This window comes from Charadrius vociferus, unplaced genomic scaffold, assembly GCF_000708025.1.
Source record: "Charadrius vociferus isolate BGI_N301 unplaced genomic scaffold, ASM70802v2 scaffold16, whole genome shotgun sequence".
Taxonomy (NCBI): domain Eukaryota; kingdom Metazoa; phylum Chordata; class Aves; order Charadriiformes; family Charadriidae; genus Charadrius; species Charadrius vociferus.
Genome location: NW_009649167.1, coordinates 420524 through 437124, shown reverse-complemented (window position 1 = coordinate 437124; position 16601 = coordinate 420524). Strand labels below are relative to the sequence as shown.

The window sequence follows — 16601 nt, the reverse complement described above, 5'->3', positions numbered from 1 at the left end:
AGAAACACGGCTAGCCAAACAAAACACCTTATGTTATCCATCCTCCAAAAGAAACTACGTGTTAAAGCTAATTCCAACTTATCACATGATTACTGAAATATTAATCTGCAGGGGTAGAAAACTGTATTTGAGAGACTTTCTTCCTTCTTACACAGATACAATACGATGCTGCTATCTCAAAAGAATATAGAATATACATCTTCGTTATCAAAATGAAAGCACTACTAAAAATTGTATCATGACTCAAGTGAGGCATTGAAAAAAATGCAAGCATGAAACCCTTTCATTACTGCACATACACCCTGTATGATACTACGTTTACCCTGCCTAAACAAATATAATGGCACTTGGTGAACTCTGTGCAGAGGTCAGATATTTTAGATAGCAGAATCTGAAGAACTTCAGAGCAAATTGGGTGGGGTTTTTTTTCCTGTATTTCTATCCCAGTTTCTTACTTTTCCACTAGCAACAAAACACCAGAAGCTGTACTGTACGTAACAAAGCAGGTGTCCTAAGTATGTTGGACAAACCTACTGACACAGCAGGAAGTTTGCTTACGTCTGTGGAATATAAGTCACTTGTGTCAGTGTTAGGAAATTGCATTTAAATTAGTAAACATCTTTTGTAAAGGCAACATCCAACAAATATGCAGAGACTGGAATGGCAATGTGTGAGCATAACTGAAAGAAGAACGCGTTCAGGTTCTTCTGCTCTTCCTGATGGATGACTGGACAGAAGGTCTTGGTCAGGTGAATTTTATCATTTTAGTCATGACAGACTAGTGGGATGGCCATCTAGAACTCATCTTCACCGTGTGTTTGTAGACACAGTTGCCTTGGGCAAACATGGTGGTATACCTGAACGTGTTTCTTTAAAACATTCTTCGTAAAATATGTACTGCACCTACCTTGATGAGGTAGAGATGTATCAATCTCTACAATACATATATATATATATATATACTTAAACACAGACAATTTTAAAAAATATTTTCATCTACAAACTCAGAATTTTCTATGTCTGGCATATACAGCTTCAAGATAAATGTATGCTCTTTTCATTACATGCCCTGTGTGCACAAGTATTCAAACATATCAACGTACTTGGGTTTGTACTTGTACTTGCATAGGATGAATGCATTTAAGAACTAATTCCACAGAACCACAGGAACGTAAACTTGCAGGATGCAAAACCTATTGTGTGCATTCACAAAGGCAGACTTTGATAATCTGTCAAAACCTACACATGCAAAAAAATAGCAAGAAAACTGCACACACACCTCTATGTGAAGTTCGGTGGTGGTTTTTTTTGAATATCAGATGACAAATTCTATGCAAGAATGAAGTACTTAATCTTCAGGTCCAAGTTTTCTGCGAGTTACTCACAAATTGAGCATATTCATTTTCAGTGGAAATGTCTTTAATATGAATACTTTTTAGTAAATTCTAATGTTTTTGTTCACATTGAAATGTCAAAACAGCAAATGTCAAAATACTTGAAAGAGGGTTCAATTTTGCTAGAAAATAAAGTCAATTGGCAGAGTCAAGTATAGTTAATACAGGATTCTAGACCATCCTAGGTGGAAGAGGTGTACTCACACTAGAACTTTCAAGCAATTTCATGTTTTCTTCCTATTAGTGGATTAGGTAGCCCTAAATATTAATTATCTCAGTTGGTGACAAGTAAAAAAAATCCCATGCTTCTGGAATCAAGAGCAAATTATTCTTAAACGCTAGTATCAAGATTACACAATCACTGTTTGCATTTTGCATATGAACTACAGATCACTGAAAGTTTCCTGTTGCACTGCAGCAAGAAAAGGAAATCTAACACAAATGAGCTTAATTTGCTGCAAAGTACAGCAAGATACTTCGGTAATCTCATAAAAATTTCATACTGGAACTTGTTACAGTGAGTTCAATTTGATCTTTTAATGTAATACAGTACATTTTTATAAACTTAACATCATTGCAGAAGAGCATGCTAACTGAATGTTAGCAATTTATCTTTTATACATAATTATACTCTACTGTAGCTACTGTACGCAGATCTCAAAATGTTAGTACATAAAATATTCATTTTCTTTATATGAGATGAGAATGAACTTAGAAGAGGTTTGAATATAAGAATGAAATATTTGCTGTGCCTATTTCTCAAGAAATAATGAATTACACATTATAACCCAAGAAATCAACATTTAAATTGCAAAACTATACTTTAAATTTACATTAAACATTATGATCAGTAATGTGCATCAATATTCGATGAAGTTTAACCTAACCATGTTTATGCACATAAAGCCTCAAGAGTCTGCAGCAGTTTCAGCATCATTTTTTCATATTTTTGTATAAAATGGACTTAAAGGTACATCTTCCATAAATGTTTTCAGTGCAATTCTGTCAAAGAGGAAAATATAAAGCTAGCTTTTAATCCTTTTATATCATAGAAAAACCCCAACAACTTGCATTTGCACTGCTGAAGCGTAAGCAAGCCAGTTCCACTGTGCCAACTACTTCAAAGTCAATTCAAATCAACCTTAATTGCCTTTTTAGGCTGCATTTCCCCCATATTTTATAGGTATAAATGATGAAAAGCTGAATACTGGAAGGGGCGAGGGAGGGAGTTAAGCTTAGGCAGAATAATCTAATTGCTTTTAATACCTTTTTCCATTGGTAACCAAAAAAAAAAAAAAAAAAAAAAGCATAATTAAAAAATTCTAAAGGTTTCTTTACTAGTGATTTTATAGTTCGGAAATCGGTAAATCCGTGTTTTAGTATTATCCTTTCCTCTAATCTTTACAGGCCACCTTGCAACTCTAACTTATTTATTGATGGATTATGTGAAAATGCTCCATTATTCAATGAGATAAAATTTTCCTAAGTTAGAAACTGATTTTTTCACATGTTGTCAACCGTAGGGAACCAGAGGGAGAACAGCACCTAAAATTATATGTGCTTGGCCAAGCATAGTGTAGTAACCTATACATTTTGGTTCAAAGACACAGTTTGTAAACTGTAAAACTGCATACAGGATACTGCTTTAAGTATTTTGTTTCTTTTTTTTTTTGCAGATTATACCTAAAAAAAAATCCCAAAAAACAACCTCTCTATGGTAGCACAAAATAAAAAAAAAAAAGAAGCTTCATTCAAATCTTGAATACCTTGACTGCAATAATCAACAGCTGGTTATTCAACAAAAACTTAGCTCTTCATACCAAAAAAATTTGGCTCAAAAAACAAAAACAAAATGGTACAATAAACTCTCAATAAAAGGTTCTCTCATGAGGCAACCTACCATATACTACTGCTAGATACGAGTTTCCAAAAAAACATTACATCCCATTTTCAGCACATTTTTCATAAACATGCAACTTCACTGTAAAATACAAAACACTTGGCTCTCAAGAACAGCTTTATAAAGACACACTGCATCAATAAAATTTTTCTTTGCGATTAACTTTACATTGTAATAAGAACTGTATTTTCACTAATGTTTATATATCAGATTTCATATTATAATGTAGTAATAATTTGCTCTTTGTGAACATCATGTTCAGAAGGAAATATCTATACACATTAACATACTAGACTATTAAAAACTCAGTTACAGAATTTTATTGATACAGTAGATTAATAAAAACTGATAAGGGAAGATAAAATGGGTAGGGTATTCAGTACATTATTTAATAACACACTTTTAAAATTAAAGTATTTTAAATCCTTTTTGAATTTTCAATGCCACTAGAAGTCCAGAAGATTCTGGCATCAATACTGAGGTGTAAAACAAGTCAAACAACTTTTCACAATTTGCATCTCTTGTATTATTCTATCCAACATTGTTCAACTGTAAAAGAAAGTAATTTAGCACCTCTGATGATTGGTAGGTGCCTTAAGGTAAACACTAGGTTAGATTAATGAAGGAAACAAAGGCCTTTGTTTTTCTTCTTCTTCTCCTCAACAAATAGTGGCAAAAGGAAGTGGCACTATTTGTTCAACTGATTTTTTTTTCCCCACAGTTAAATGTCAACAAGAGTACAAATACAAACACTGACAGATATTGCTTGAGATCAATTTTCAACAAACTGTTCTTTTTTAAAATCAATAGATCCAATAAACAGTGGGGTACTGTCAGTTTAAAGCCGCAGATAAAAGCTATACAAGCACTTTAGAAGTCAGAAACATTAAAAAAAGAACTATTTACAGTTTTCTTCTTTAGTTCATATGTCTACAAAGCCAGCGCACATTACACTTCACAAAAATCCACAGTTAATGATATCAACATGTGTGTGGCTAAAGCTTGTGACCTAGGGACTGCAAATGCAGGGGCAGTAAAAGTAAAATAGGTTTTGTCTCTTTTTCAGCAACCCCATTTGTGCACTAACAGCTTCATTCAGTCTCAAGCTTTATATTAAAAGCATTCTTCAAAGCTTTCACCTGGAAGGCTGATAACTACATGCTCACTCATCGCCTTTCCCTTTTGGAAGTTCTGCGACGGACCTGTTTGGAGAAAAAGTATTTTAAATGTTTCTACAGAAAAACTTTGAAAAATTCAAGAATAAATATATTTTATAATGGAAAAAATGCTTAGTCTCACAATAGTGTTTGAGTAACTGTTTACAGTATCATTTATTACTCATTTTATCACAGGTACAAGGCTCAGTCAACAACCAGGACATAACTTTGATGTTACTGAGCCTGCGACCTTCAAGTATTCAAAAATAATTTACCTTTTCAGAGTTTTCATACACTCAGATGCTCCAATTATAAGATGAAGTGTGAAGGCATTTCCAGTTACATTTTTAGTATTACTACTAACATTACTAATGTATTTGCATGAAATAAATATAAAAATAAACTTATTTTAACATATTTGCATATGGTGGTACAAGGAAGAAATTGTTTTGGGAACCTGCACCAAGATACCATACTTGTTTTCCAGTACTATTCATTTTGTGTTCCTGTTTTGTGTAAACACACATTTTTCACTATTACTATCTTGCTGAGAAGAATGGGCATGAGTTATCTGGAAAATAATTCCCATGAGGTACCGAACAACTTAGGCAGACAAATAACAAAAGCTATTCAGAACAGAAAATTTAAGATGCTTGACAAAAACTGACATTTTCTAAGAAACGCAGCTTCTGTGGGAAACTACAGTGCAGCGCCACTACACAACAGCAGCAGTTGACAACCACCTCATTCATTTTAAAGGAGGAAGGTTAAGTTCTAAGAACACAAGTCATTCTCTGAACATCAATACACAGAGGACATCACAAAGATTCACAAAGAAAATCTCAGGCATTTCTCTTACGTTGATTGTGGAAACTTCCTCTTCTTCCGTTACTTCTTCCTGGGGAATGTCATCACTGACAGGTGAACTACTCTGAAATACATCCATCTCTTCACTAGATTCATTCTCTTTACTGGCTGCTTGTTTGGAACGTCCCGCACGGCTACAATCAGAAGAATAATAAAAATCAGTTTCACAGTATGTGGGTCTGCACATGTATAAACCGTATGAGAGCAAGCATTCTACAAGAACAGCAGCCTTAAAATTTCATGTTATATATTACTTGTGTCTTATATACTGATCTAGTTCATCCATACATGGAATAGAAAAAGTGGAACTAGGAGGTGGGACAACAGCATTTGAAAACCAAATTCTTCCAGAACAGAGGCCCAGGAGTACAAGGTTGAACAGTTTTTGCCTCTATAGACAAAACAGATTTTTTTTTTTTCAGTGCCAAAATACAGGCCAAAGAAGGTTGACACAACAGTAACCAGTGAATAGGAAAAGCCAAACAGAGACTGAATATTTGGGGTTTTTTTCCCTTCTATTCAATTCCATGAATAGATGTACTCTACTTCTGTAGGAGTTTACACACAACGAAATTTGAATAACTGCATCTATGTTTTTATGGACCTAGAAGAACCCATGTTGCTATTTATGAAATTAACACTATAATGAACTCAAACGCAAATCCTCCATGCTAGCTCACGCCAAGAGCTAGGGATAATCAGGATAACACCACCTTAATCAGGATAATCAAGAACAATCAGTCAACAATCTCTTAAATTGTCTGTTAGTCAGAGCTGAACCACAAGCAAAAAGCACCCATTTGCTTAAAAAGAGAACTAGCTCGTGATGCCTTGAAAAACAAACAAAAAAAAAAAGCAAACTAGGTATGTATCCAAAACTACACAGCTGCACTCACATCACCATTTTGGTTTGGGTCATTAGCACAGTTCAGAACCAAATCACTGAATCATCCCGCTTGCTGCTGATGCAGTCTTGGTGCATCCAAACTAGGTGACTTTTTGGATGAAATTAAACCAGAAACTCTGTTGCAGGCAGACAACAAACACACTTCAATCCCCAGTGGTAGCATACAGATCCAAAACAACTGTCTGCTGACAGCATCAAACCATACGTGGTGGGAATTTTCCCTCCTGAGAACCACACTAAAATCTATACAAAAGAAAATCTCTGAATTGCATATAGTAATTATAGTATGATGGGGGTTTCAGCACCAACCAACATGACATCCTTTGAGAAACAATATAAATTAGCCCAACTCAAGCCTTCCAAGACTGATAGAAGGAACAGAAATGAAGAGGAAACGGAAGAATTATTCACCAGCTAGGTTCATCTTCTCACATATTACAAAAGTAACCCAATTAGCTATCAGTAATAGGTTATACATTACTACCTCACTGGTAAAATACCGAATTCTTATGCCAAATCCAGCCCCAAGGAGCCCAGAAAGCTTTAACTATTTGGATTAAATATCTTGTGGTACACAGTGCTGCTCTGTCTATCAGCTCCCTCCACTTAGAACTGCTGCAGATACATGTGTAGAAGAGGGAGAAAGGTCTGACTATAATGCACTTTGAGGAATTGCTGCAGTCTCACCTTTTTCCTGCAGATTTGGAAAAAGGACAGTCAAAATTTGGATCACAAAAAATAAAATACAGACTTTTTTTTGATGAAATCTAGAATAAAGCAAACAACTCCAAACCCTGAAACAACTTACTAGGGCTCCTCATGCCACGAACAATGTACATACACAGAATGTGCTATGCCTATTACTGACCATGTGTGCTGATACAGTTTACTTTCTGTGTAAAACGGGGTAAAGAAACACACTGAGTTCACTGATTTCACTAAGAACTGAATCAGAAGCTACTTAAGTATTTACTGAGGGGCATCTTTGACAAATGCCACATAGCACATCACCCAACATTAACTTGTTGGCGTGTCTTCTCTGCATGGCAGTAGTAGTTTCCAATTCTTGTTCCACTGCACATGCAGCAGTGACTTCTGTAGTAACCAACACAGTGTTGGGATCTGTGTTTCTAGTTACAGAGTAAAGGAACAGGAGAGGTCTGACCTGAGGTAGGAAAACAGAACACTGGAAAGGTCAGGATACCCTGTGTGCAAAACGCCAGAACATGTGATACAGCGTGAAACTAGAATTTGAACTGAGGGTAAAAGCTTGTTTAGGCAAAGATGTCCCATACAGAAGATCTCCAGGGACAGGCAAATCGGTACGTTAAACTGCCACAGGAAGATCAACATGATGCTAACTAAGTCCAGAAGCTAAAAAAACAACAGAGTAATCCAAAATGCCAGACTGAAGATGTGTGTAAGCAGTGCCCTAAGGAATTTATCACCAGGTTCTGGAAAAGTATCTTGCAAATCTGTTCTATGAGCTGCAGTTTGATACCAGTGGGCAAATAAGTCCTGTCCACTTACACACCTCTGCTTTACAAATATTGTATATAAATGTAGAGGAAAAGGTAGAGATACCTGTAGTTTCCTATAGTAGGCACAAGAAAATGAAGCTAGCCACCGAGTTTATCTTAATTTTGGAGCTTTATATGCCTCAGAATTTTCAAGAGCTACTATCCTTCATAGACTGTAGCACATTTTATTCATTTGGAAATTATTCAAGTGGATAATCAGGCAGCCACAAATTAGAAAGTAAATGAAGATTAATTTAAGGAAAATCAGAATAAACTTAATTCTCCATAATACTGTTTCACTACAATTTGATTCTTCCTCCCTATCCAGAACAAATGGGAGCACTTTTTGCTTCTTGAAGTCTTAATAAAGCCCTATCTTCAAGGCCCTCATGTGCTTTATTGACTTTTCTCCTATAAGGGCGAAACTACGTATATGCTACCTGAGCACATTAAACTTACTCATACTCTCTTGCTCTCGTTTGAGATGCTCCAGAAGCAGCTAGGGAAAATATTTTAGAAGTACCAATGGCAATTTATTTTCTAAACTGTCAATTAAAGTATTCTGAAATATTTTCAGTAAATCATTGTTTGGGGGCACAGAGTCATATTTTTAATTTTCACTAAACACAAATTCAGAAAATATTCACCACTTACACTTTTTTTTGCTGTGATGGTGGTGTGTTTGATGACCTTCCTCGTCTTTTCTGTGGCGTAGACTGTGCTGATTCAACTGTACTAGTTTCAGATGGTTCTGCTCTGTTTTGAGGAAGACCCAAATTGCAAAGTATCAAATTATAACTAATGTCCAAGGATAAAAAAGATGCAGCTTACAAGACGACAGACTTACCTCTGCTGTGTTCTTTTCGGTGTCCTATTTTGCCTGCCTTTTGGTTTTTGTTCAATGTTTTCCGTTTGCCTTTCTTCCTCCTCCTCCTCCTCTTCCGCTGCAGCTGCTGGCGGTTGTTTTTTTTTGCTCCTTTTTGATGATTTTGCTACTGGTTCTTCCTTTGGTGTTCCCCCATTATTTGCTTTGGGAGGGCGTCCTCTTCTCCCTTTCTTTGGTGGACTGTTCTGTTCATCCTCGCTTTCTATTACATCTTCTTTTAGCCTTTTTTCTTCTTGCCATTGTGTTTCATCAGATTCTGAAACAACTGCAGGTCTCTTCCTTCCCCGTTGACTACCTCTAAGTTTCTGCTCTTGACCCAGTTTATTCAGGTCATCTATGCTTAGTTTCTCTTCTGCATCTGTGATACCTGCCTTCTTCCTTCCTCTAGGCTTCTCCATCTCTGACTGAAAAGGTAAGATTACATCTTTAAATTAAAAAATTGAACTGCCATATTAAACCGTCAGATACGAAAAAGCTACAGAAACTTCCCCCAACAAGACAGTCAAGTTACACAAGTTGTCTACTAAGATTGTCTACCATATCCATTTCAAAAATCTTTGCAAAAGTATAAACACATACATATATATATAATGCCAGACAAGAGAGAGAGAGAATTTCAAAGGCGAGCAGTTAAAACACTGAAGTGTGTAAGGTCTTTTTCATTTGTATCCTCAGCTGTGTCAAGCACAATTGGCTAGAATATCCATAACTGCTTTTTTATCAACAGGAAAATAAAAAGATATAGAGGATGGGAATCATCAACTTGTGGCTTTAGCTCTGTTGTGCGCTGCAGGGTGCTTATGGCAGGGGGGTTGGAACTAGATGATCTTTAAGGTCCCTTCAAACTCTAACCATTCTGTGATTCTAAATCCAATGTCAAATCATGATGCCCTCTTGGTATTCTAGATAACCAGAGAACAAACAGTTGCTATTCCTTACAGCTGTTGAAAGGAAAATACACCTGCACAAAAAAAAAGGTTAGAATTATAATGCATCAACACTATAATGAGGTATTATAACTTTGCTAGCTACAAGCAAGAAACCATATATGACAGATTTTTACAATCTTAGAAGGCAATCTGAAAGTTCAGACAGGTTACACCGCTCCCCCAAAACTCCAGTATAGTTGATCGTTCCCAAATTAATCCAATTAATTCTTCCAAAGCTATATTTCAAGTAAACATCAAGAACACATACAAAAAAGATCTCTACTGTATATTGGGGAACAGAAGTCCAAGGAACCTATCAACTTCAACAATGTCCCAAACGCTTCACCAACAAATCCTGAGAATAAGACAAATCGTGGACTAATTATCGTCAATCTAGCTCTAGCAAAATCCCCTGTCAATATTATCAATATTCTGCAAATCACAACTGGTAATCTTGAAAACTTACAGGAGTTGTCACTATGAGGCAAAAGTAATGTAACGTACATGTGAAAAACAGACTAACAACCTTTTTTTCATTGCATTTTCACATCCAACTCTAAATATATTTTCCAGTAGTCTACAACTTCAACTTAGTTTCATCTTTCAGCATATTTTCTTGAATATCAAGTACCACCACATTAATTTTTATTTTAAAGTCCTTGTGACTTAAAATAAAACATTTGCAATGCAACCAAACAGCTCACCCTTACAAGATCAGAGTCGTCCCTTTTGTCAGTTTTCTTCCCTGGTAAGGGTGAAGCCAGTGTGAATTCTTCATTTTCACTGTGGTCCATTTCAGTACTGTCAAGTCTAGAATGAATAAACATTTATTCTCCTCATTATTATAATACAGTGGGCAATTGTTAAAAACATATATTAAGAACAACATCTGCAGAAGAAACTTACTCCTAAACCATGAACAATCTGGCAGAAAGAACCTTTCACTCTGGCTACTACAGCCACCACATATCACAAGCCAGAACATCTAAGAATCAGGACAAAGGTGTCAATCATAAGCCAAGTTGAATTTTCTTTTTTCAGTAGGAAAGATAAGCAGCTTTTTGAAACAGAAAAGCCTACTGAGTTTCAAGAGATCTGTACGTTTGTATACATTTGCATACACTTTCATACACCAAAGATCCCCACAGACAGACCAGCCAAAGAATGAACTTTCCTACCGTGAGGTTTAGGAAATAAGACAAGATTTAAATGTCAGAGACCAGTTCATCCCTCAGCTTTCTGTTGTTATTTAGGGCAGCAATTTCATTTTTATTTCAGTTTCTACATATGTAAAACTGGACAAAAATACCTCCTGCACATGTAAAACACTGAGACCCACAGATAAAAGGTAATATACAAAAGCCAACACACAAGTCACTTTGTTTCATCTGCCCTAGGGTAGGTAGAAGCAACATTTTTAAATAACAGTGCACATTTTTAAATGAAAAGAATTATGCTATGCGCTGAAATAAAAAGCGGTATTCAAATACACAAACTCTTAACTCCCTGGCCTGGACACTCCATAGATTGAGAAAGATGCTCTCACTCCTACAAGTGTAAAATCTGTAATAACTGTGATGTTATCGGAAGCTCAGTTATTATACATCTTCTCAACAGATGCAACCTTGCCTGCGTATCTTCAGTCAGACTGAATTGGAACCATTCACTGAATACTGAATCATTACGATCACTTCTAGAGAACTCCTTTTCTTCTTTGGTATCTCAAAACACTAATCAGTTTAACTTAGGTGCATGGGGGAGAGAATGAAGATTACAGAAAATGTTAGGCTGTGAGTGCAGCATTTTTTTTTTTTTTAAACGAACCAGATGTAGAACAGTATGGGTCTCAAGATTCATTTCACTGGATATAGAGAATAATCTGGATTCCAACCCGTCTTTAGCCAATAATGTATTTCAGCATGTGACCCTGCATGAATTGTAAGAAATAAGCCTTTCTGTGGACTTTCCATGGAGTTGAGAAGTATTTCTTGTAAAACACTGCCCTACATTTAAAATTAATATTACATATTAAATAGTCACAGAAGCACCAAATGAAAAGTCTTATTTCCTCACTGTCTTGAAGTAATGTGAGAAAACATGAATAGCGTGGGCTATGCAATCGCTGAATGTCTGTGAAAAAAATTAATGCTAATGTGACTTTCAGTTAAAAAATGAATATAAGAAAACACAGTAACTGAGGAATAACCTAAAAAATTGACACAATAAGGCATCATTTTTAAAGACATATAACTAGAAGATGACTTATGCAGCATGTCAGCACATTCCCCTCTCCATCACAGACAGAATCTAAAATCCAAAAATGTTTATCTGCAAGGTCCAGCAAAGTGAAAAAAAAGACAAATTTTAGAGGAAGAAGTCATGCAAGATCACCACAATGGCCTACCAGTCCTCATTGTCTATGATGTGTTGTTAACATTACAGGAAGCCACAAGGTTCGTAGGAACAAATACAGGCTAGGTGGAGAATGGATAGAGTGCAACCCTGAGGAGAAAGACTTGGGGGTGTTGGTGGATGAGAACCTCAACATGAGACCACAATGTGCGCACGCAGCCCGGACGGCCAACCATATCCTGGGCTGCATAAAAAAAAGCGTGGCCAGCAGGTGGAGGGAGGCGATTCTGCCACTCTACTCTGCTCTGCTGAGACCCAACCTGGAATACTGTGTCCAGCTCTGGAGTCCCCAACATAAGGAGGACACAGACCTGCTGGAGCGGGTCCAGAGGAGGGCCACAAAGATGATCAGAGGGCTGGAGCACGTCTCCTATGAGGACAGGCCTGGAGAAGAGAAGGCTCCAGGGAGACCTTATGGCAGCCTTCCAGTAGCTAAAGGGGACCTACAGGAAAGATAGGGGGGACTTTTTGCAAGGGCATGTAGTGATAGGATGAGGGGTAATGCTTTTAAACTGAAAGAGGGTAGGTTTAGATTAGATATCAGGAAAAAAATTTTCACTTTGAGGGTGGTGAGGCACTGGAACAGGTTGCCCAGAGAAGCTGTGGATGCCCCATCCCTGGAAGCATTCAAGGCCAGGCTGGACGGGGCTTTGAGCAACCTGGTCTGGTGGAAGGTGTCCCTGCCCATGGCAGGGGGGTTGGAACTCTATGATCTTCAAGGTCCCTTCCAACCTAAACCATTCTATGATTCTATAATCTGCAGATTTATGTATGCACACACACATATATATACACGTGTGTATATACATATATACATGGGGGTGGGGGGGTGGTGTGTACATATATATATATAAAAACCCACAAACATGAGGCTCTTCTGTCGTACAGAAAACTCTGGATGTGATTTGATTCTGAGTTTTATCTTTTTTAAAAGCAAATTTATTTCTGCGGTTAGAAAGCCAAATTCATGGTTTCAGTTATACCAATGTGGTAATATAACTTTACTTCAAAATAAGGTAATAGGTTTCTGTTTCTCACTTAGAAAGCATTATAGAAATATTCAAAGTTTCCATTACAAATACTTGAAATATCAAAGCTCCTTTGTTGTCTACCAACCTCCCTTTGATCCTTCCTGGAGAGCTTGGATTTGAACTGCTGCTGGCATTGCTTACAGTTTCCATTCGTGAAGATTTGGATTGAGACTGCTTGCCTGCTGACGAAAGAGGCTTATTAACTGCTCCAAGAACATTGGCTGCTTTGGGCTGAAACCAAAAATATATTTCCTTTATTTTAAGCTACACGTTTAGATATTGTTAACATGTACTATGCTTAAAATATTCATAGATTTCACTTTCTGCAATCAACATCTTAATTTTAACACAAAGCAATAGACATTTTCATATGAAAGTTACAACAGACACCAGAAGGAAGCTGACAAAGCTGCAATCAAATAGCTAGCTGCCATCAAAACTGGTAATCTTTTCTCTACCCTTATATTCTGTACTCTTCTTACTGGTAGTACTGGTAGCGCCTAACCCGACCTTGCAGTATGCCACTTCAGCACTTTTTGTGCTGTTTGCTTTCTGCTGATCTAGCTGCCTCAGCCAGCTCACCATTTGGATCAGATAAACATCTGTACTGGCAAAACACAAACAGCAGTAGGACGGCCCTTTCCCCTTTCAGCAAAGCAGCCATTAAACTGGCTTAGCTGTAATGACAAATCACACTAGTTTCAACTGGGAATGAATGAGAATCTTGAAAATCAAATACTGTGGAGAAGATTCCGATACTTCATGCACAGATTTAAAAATGTTAGGCTTTTAATAGGTGCCAAAACTTCCAGACACTGGTGAGCTTCAGGTTATTCATTTAAGTGGATTATCTCTCAGACATGCCAAATACCTCAGCTCATACTAACTTTTGAAAGAGTTGAAAGAGTTCAGTTACTCCTAAAGAAAACTGACCTTTACGCCAGACACCCACATGCAAAAATATTGAATTAAAGACCATTCCCCACATTTCTCATTATTTAGTATGATCCATCTTCTATTTCAATATTAGATTTTAGCTATGTCTAAAGTTAGTGACAGCAAAAAAAAAAAAAAAAACCTCAACATGCACAACATAGCAGCTTTGAGTGTTCCTTTTTCAGAGGTATGCACCATGGTTGTGCTGGTTATACTTTTATAGCCAGAGGGAATCTTACACTTATCCCAAAGATTCACTCTGCACCGAGTACAAGAAAAACAGCATATCCTTTCCAAAAATAAACCTTGGAGAACAAAATCCAGTTTAAAATTTACATCTATTAGTTTAGAACTTAATGTTAATCAATAAGCGAATACAGAAAGAGCTCAAAAGCAGAGAGATGTTCAAATTCACACCGGACTGGACTTCCTACTAAGGAGGGACTAACACTAACAGGGCCTGCGCTAACAGCTCCTCCCTTACCACAGAGCCTTGCTGCCCTCAGATACTGCTCCCTGCTTATATCCACCCCACTAACATCCACTCAAGCTAATCTTCCATTCCCAAAAATAAGACTCCCTAGACCAACTCTCATTTCAGGTTGCTCTCACAATGGTGAAGCAACTGAAAGTTTTTGGTGGTCAAATACACCTCTGCTGTTTGTTACAAAATTTCAGAACAACAAAAAAGGAGCTGGAGTACCTGGTGCTAGAAATTTAAAACTATATAAAAGCTACCTTATGATTCAAAAAAATTCAATTGGGATATATGAGAGATATGGAGCTATGAGAGAGAGTCCAGCAGAGGGCCACTAAGATGAAGAAGGGACTGGAGTATTTCTCATGTGAGGAAAGCCTGAGAGAGCAGGGGCTTTGGACTAGATGAGCTCCAGAGGTCCCTTCCAACCTGCAACATTCTGTGATTGTTTTGTGATAGCATAAACCATGTTTCTTGTTTAATGTTATCACATTAGACATAAATATTTAAGTTTAGGACAAACAAGCAAGAATGGTTTATGTCAAAAACCCGAGGAGAGAACTTAATATTGACTACTGATCAGAAACTGGAAGACACACAACCTCTTTTGAAAAACTTTTGCATCTTCAGTAAGAAGCAAATCTCTAATCGGTGGAATTCAAATTCTCAAATGCGCAATATAGTGATGATCTATTCCAATCAATAAGTGCTGGTTTTCAACTTCTAATCAAAAAGATGCTCTTGTACATCTGCATTTTTTCCTAACTTGCATTCCTCCTCTATTAGTAAGTTACTAGCTCACAACTAATGCTTCATTAGCAAATTTAAGGGTAGTGAAGGATGCTGTGCTTTTTATTTCTTTTGCAAGGCAGCAAATGAATGTTCTGTAATCTGGAACAAGACATATTAGTCTAGATGAAAACCACAATCTGTCTTTTCCTTTACTAGATTTTAATTTTATTCTAAAGAGTACACAAGTTTAGTTTTAGAGAAAAAAAGAACACTACCATTCAATACAACGCATATTTAGGAAGAACAAATTAATATAACCACAGAACAGTTAGTTATTTTGTAAGATACTGTAAAACGGTACTCAGCTTTGCCAAAGATTAATATAAATTATTTTAAAGATCACATAAATTAGAGTTTCCATAGCTGTCACTTCATAAGCAATATTGTAGTCTTCTGTAGAAACACTTAACCATTTTGCCAACTTGCCAAATATTATGGGGTGGGGTTTTTTTACTCTTTCTTTTTAAAGACAACAGGCTTTGCCTACTATTACCACAACCCAGCACAGACAATAGCAGTTTTCCCTTCTAGCTCTCTCTTCCTCTCTACATGTTTACTAACTTTTGGTATATAAACCCTTTGGGCAAAAACAATCTATTTTCTTAAACGTGAAGTGTTTCATTAACTACATATTATTTTTCTTTAAAACAAAAACCAAAAAAACAAACCCAAAGCCACAAACACAGCACCAAAACCAAAACCCCCAAACTCCTCACACCATACATACCTTTCCAGGAGTGAAAAAAGACTTCATTTCCGGAGGAAGGTAATTTTTGGTGTTACTAAAATTCTGTGAAGAAAGCAGGGGGGGGGGGGGGGGGAAGAAATCACAGTAATAATCAATGACTAAGATAGCAATAATCAATGACCAAGACATGTACATTTTGGAAGTAGTACTGAAAGATTTTCTTTACGCCATCTATGCTTTTGAAATTTTAAAGCTCATCAACAATATATTGGGGGGCTGGGGGGAGGAATCAGCATATATAAATATTTATGAAAACATATGCACACATACATACATTTTCAACTACATTATAATAGGGAGAAGTCTGAAGTTACAAGAACTACTAAAAAAAAAACCCAAACCTGAATTACAACTAACAAAGACTTAAACAGATTTATCTCAAGAAAAATTAAGTGCCATGGTATACCTTGTCAGGTTGAGTAAAATATCTGGCTGGAAGTACAGGGTCTTTAGGGGATTCCAAACTGTATGTTGTACTCTTTGACATAATGATATTCATTGCTACATCACAGACTGTGTATAGTTTCTGTAAATAATAAAATTTAAAAAACCAAACAAATAACACTTTAGAAGTGTATCGAAAATCTTGACAAAAGACAGTATCTTTTGAGTACAGAAGAACTCACAGTTTAAAAACAATCACC

General features: G+C 36.5%; 1 protein-coding gene across 3 annotated transcripts in view; it reads right to left on the bottom strand.

Annotated features, from left to right (window-relative positions):
* Window positions 1–3602: 3602 nt before the first annotated feature.
* Window positions 3603–16601, bottom strand: part of PDS5B (PDS5, regulator of cohesion maintenance, homolog B (S. cerevisiae)) — a 92853-nt gene continuing 79854 nt past the window's right edge. Inside the window, exons 27-34 of one of the 3 annotated variants that reach the window (XM_009888388.1) lie at window positions 16364–16483; window positions 15937–15999; window positions 13089–13234; window positions 10265–10370; window positions 8593–9035; window positions 8400–8501; window positions 5311–5452; window positions 3603–4496 (exon numbers count right to left, since the gene is read on the bottom strand). In XM_009888388.1, the coding sequence (XP_009886690.1) occupies window positions 4461–4496; window positions 5311–5452; window positions 8400–8501; window positions 8593–9035; window positions 10265–10370; window positions 13089–13234; window positions 15937–15999; window positions 16364–16483 (1158 nt within the window). In that variant the 3' untranslated portion in view covers window positions 3603–4460. The remainder of the gene's footprint in view (window positions 4497–5310; window positions 5453–8399; window positions 8502–8592; window positions 9036–10264; window positions 10371–13088; window positions 13235–15936; window positions 16000–16363; window positions 16484–16601) is intronic. The other 2 variants (XM_009888389.1, XM_009888391.1) reach the window with 2 other exon arrangements.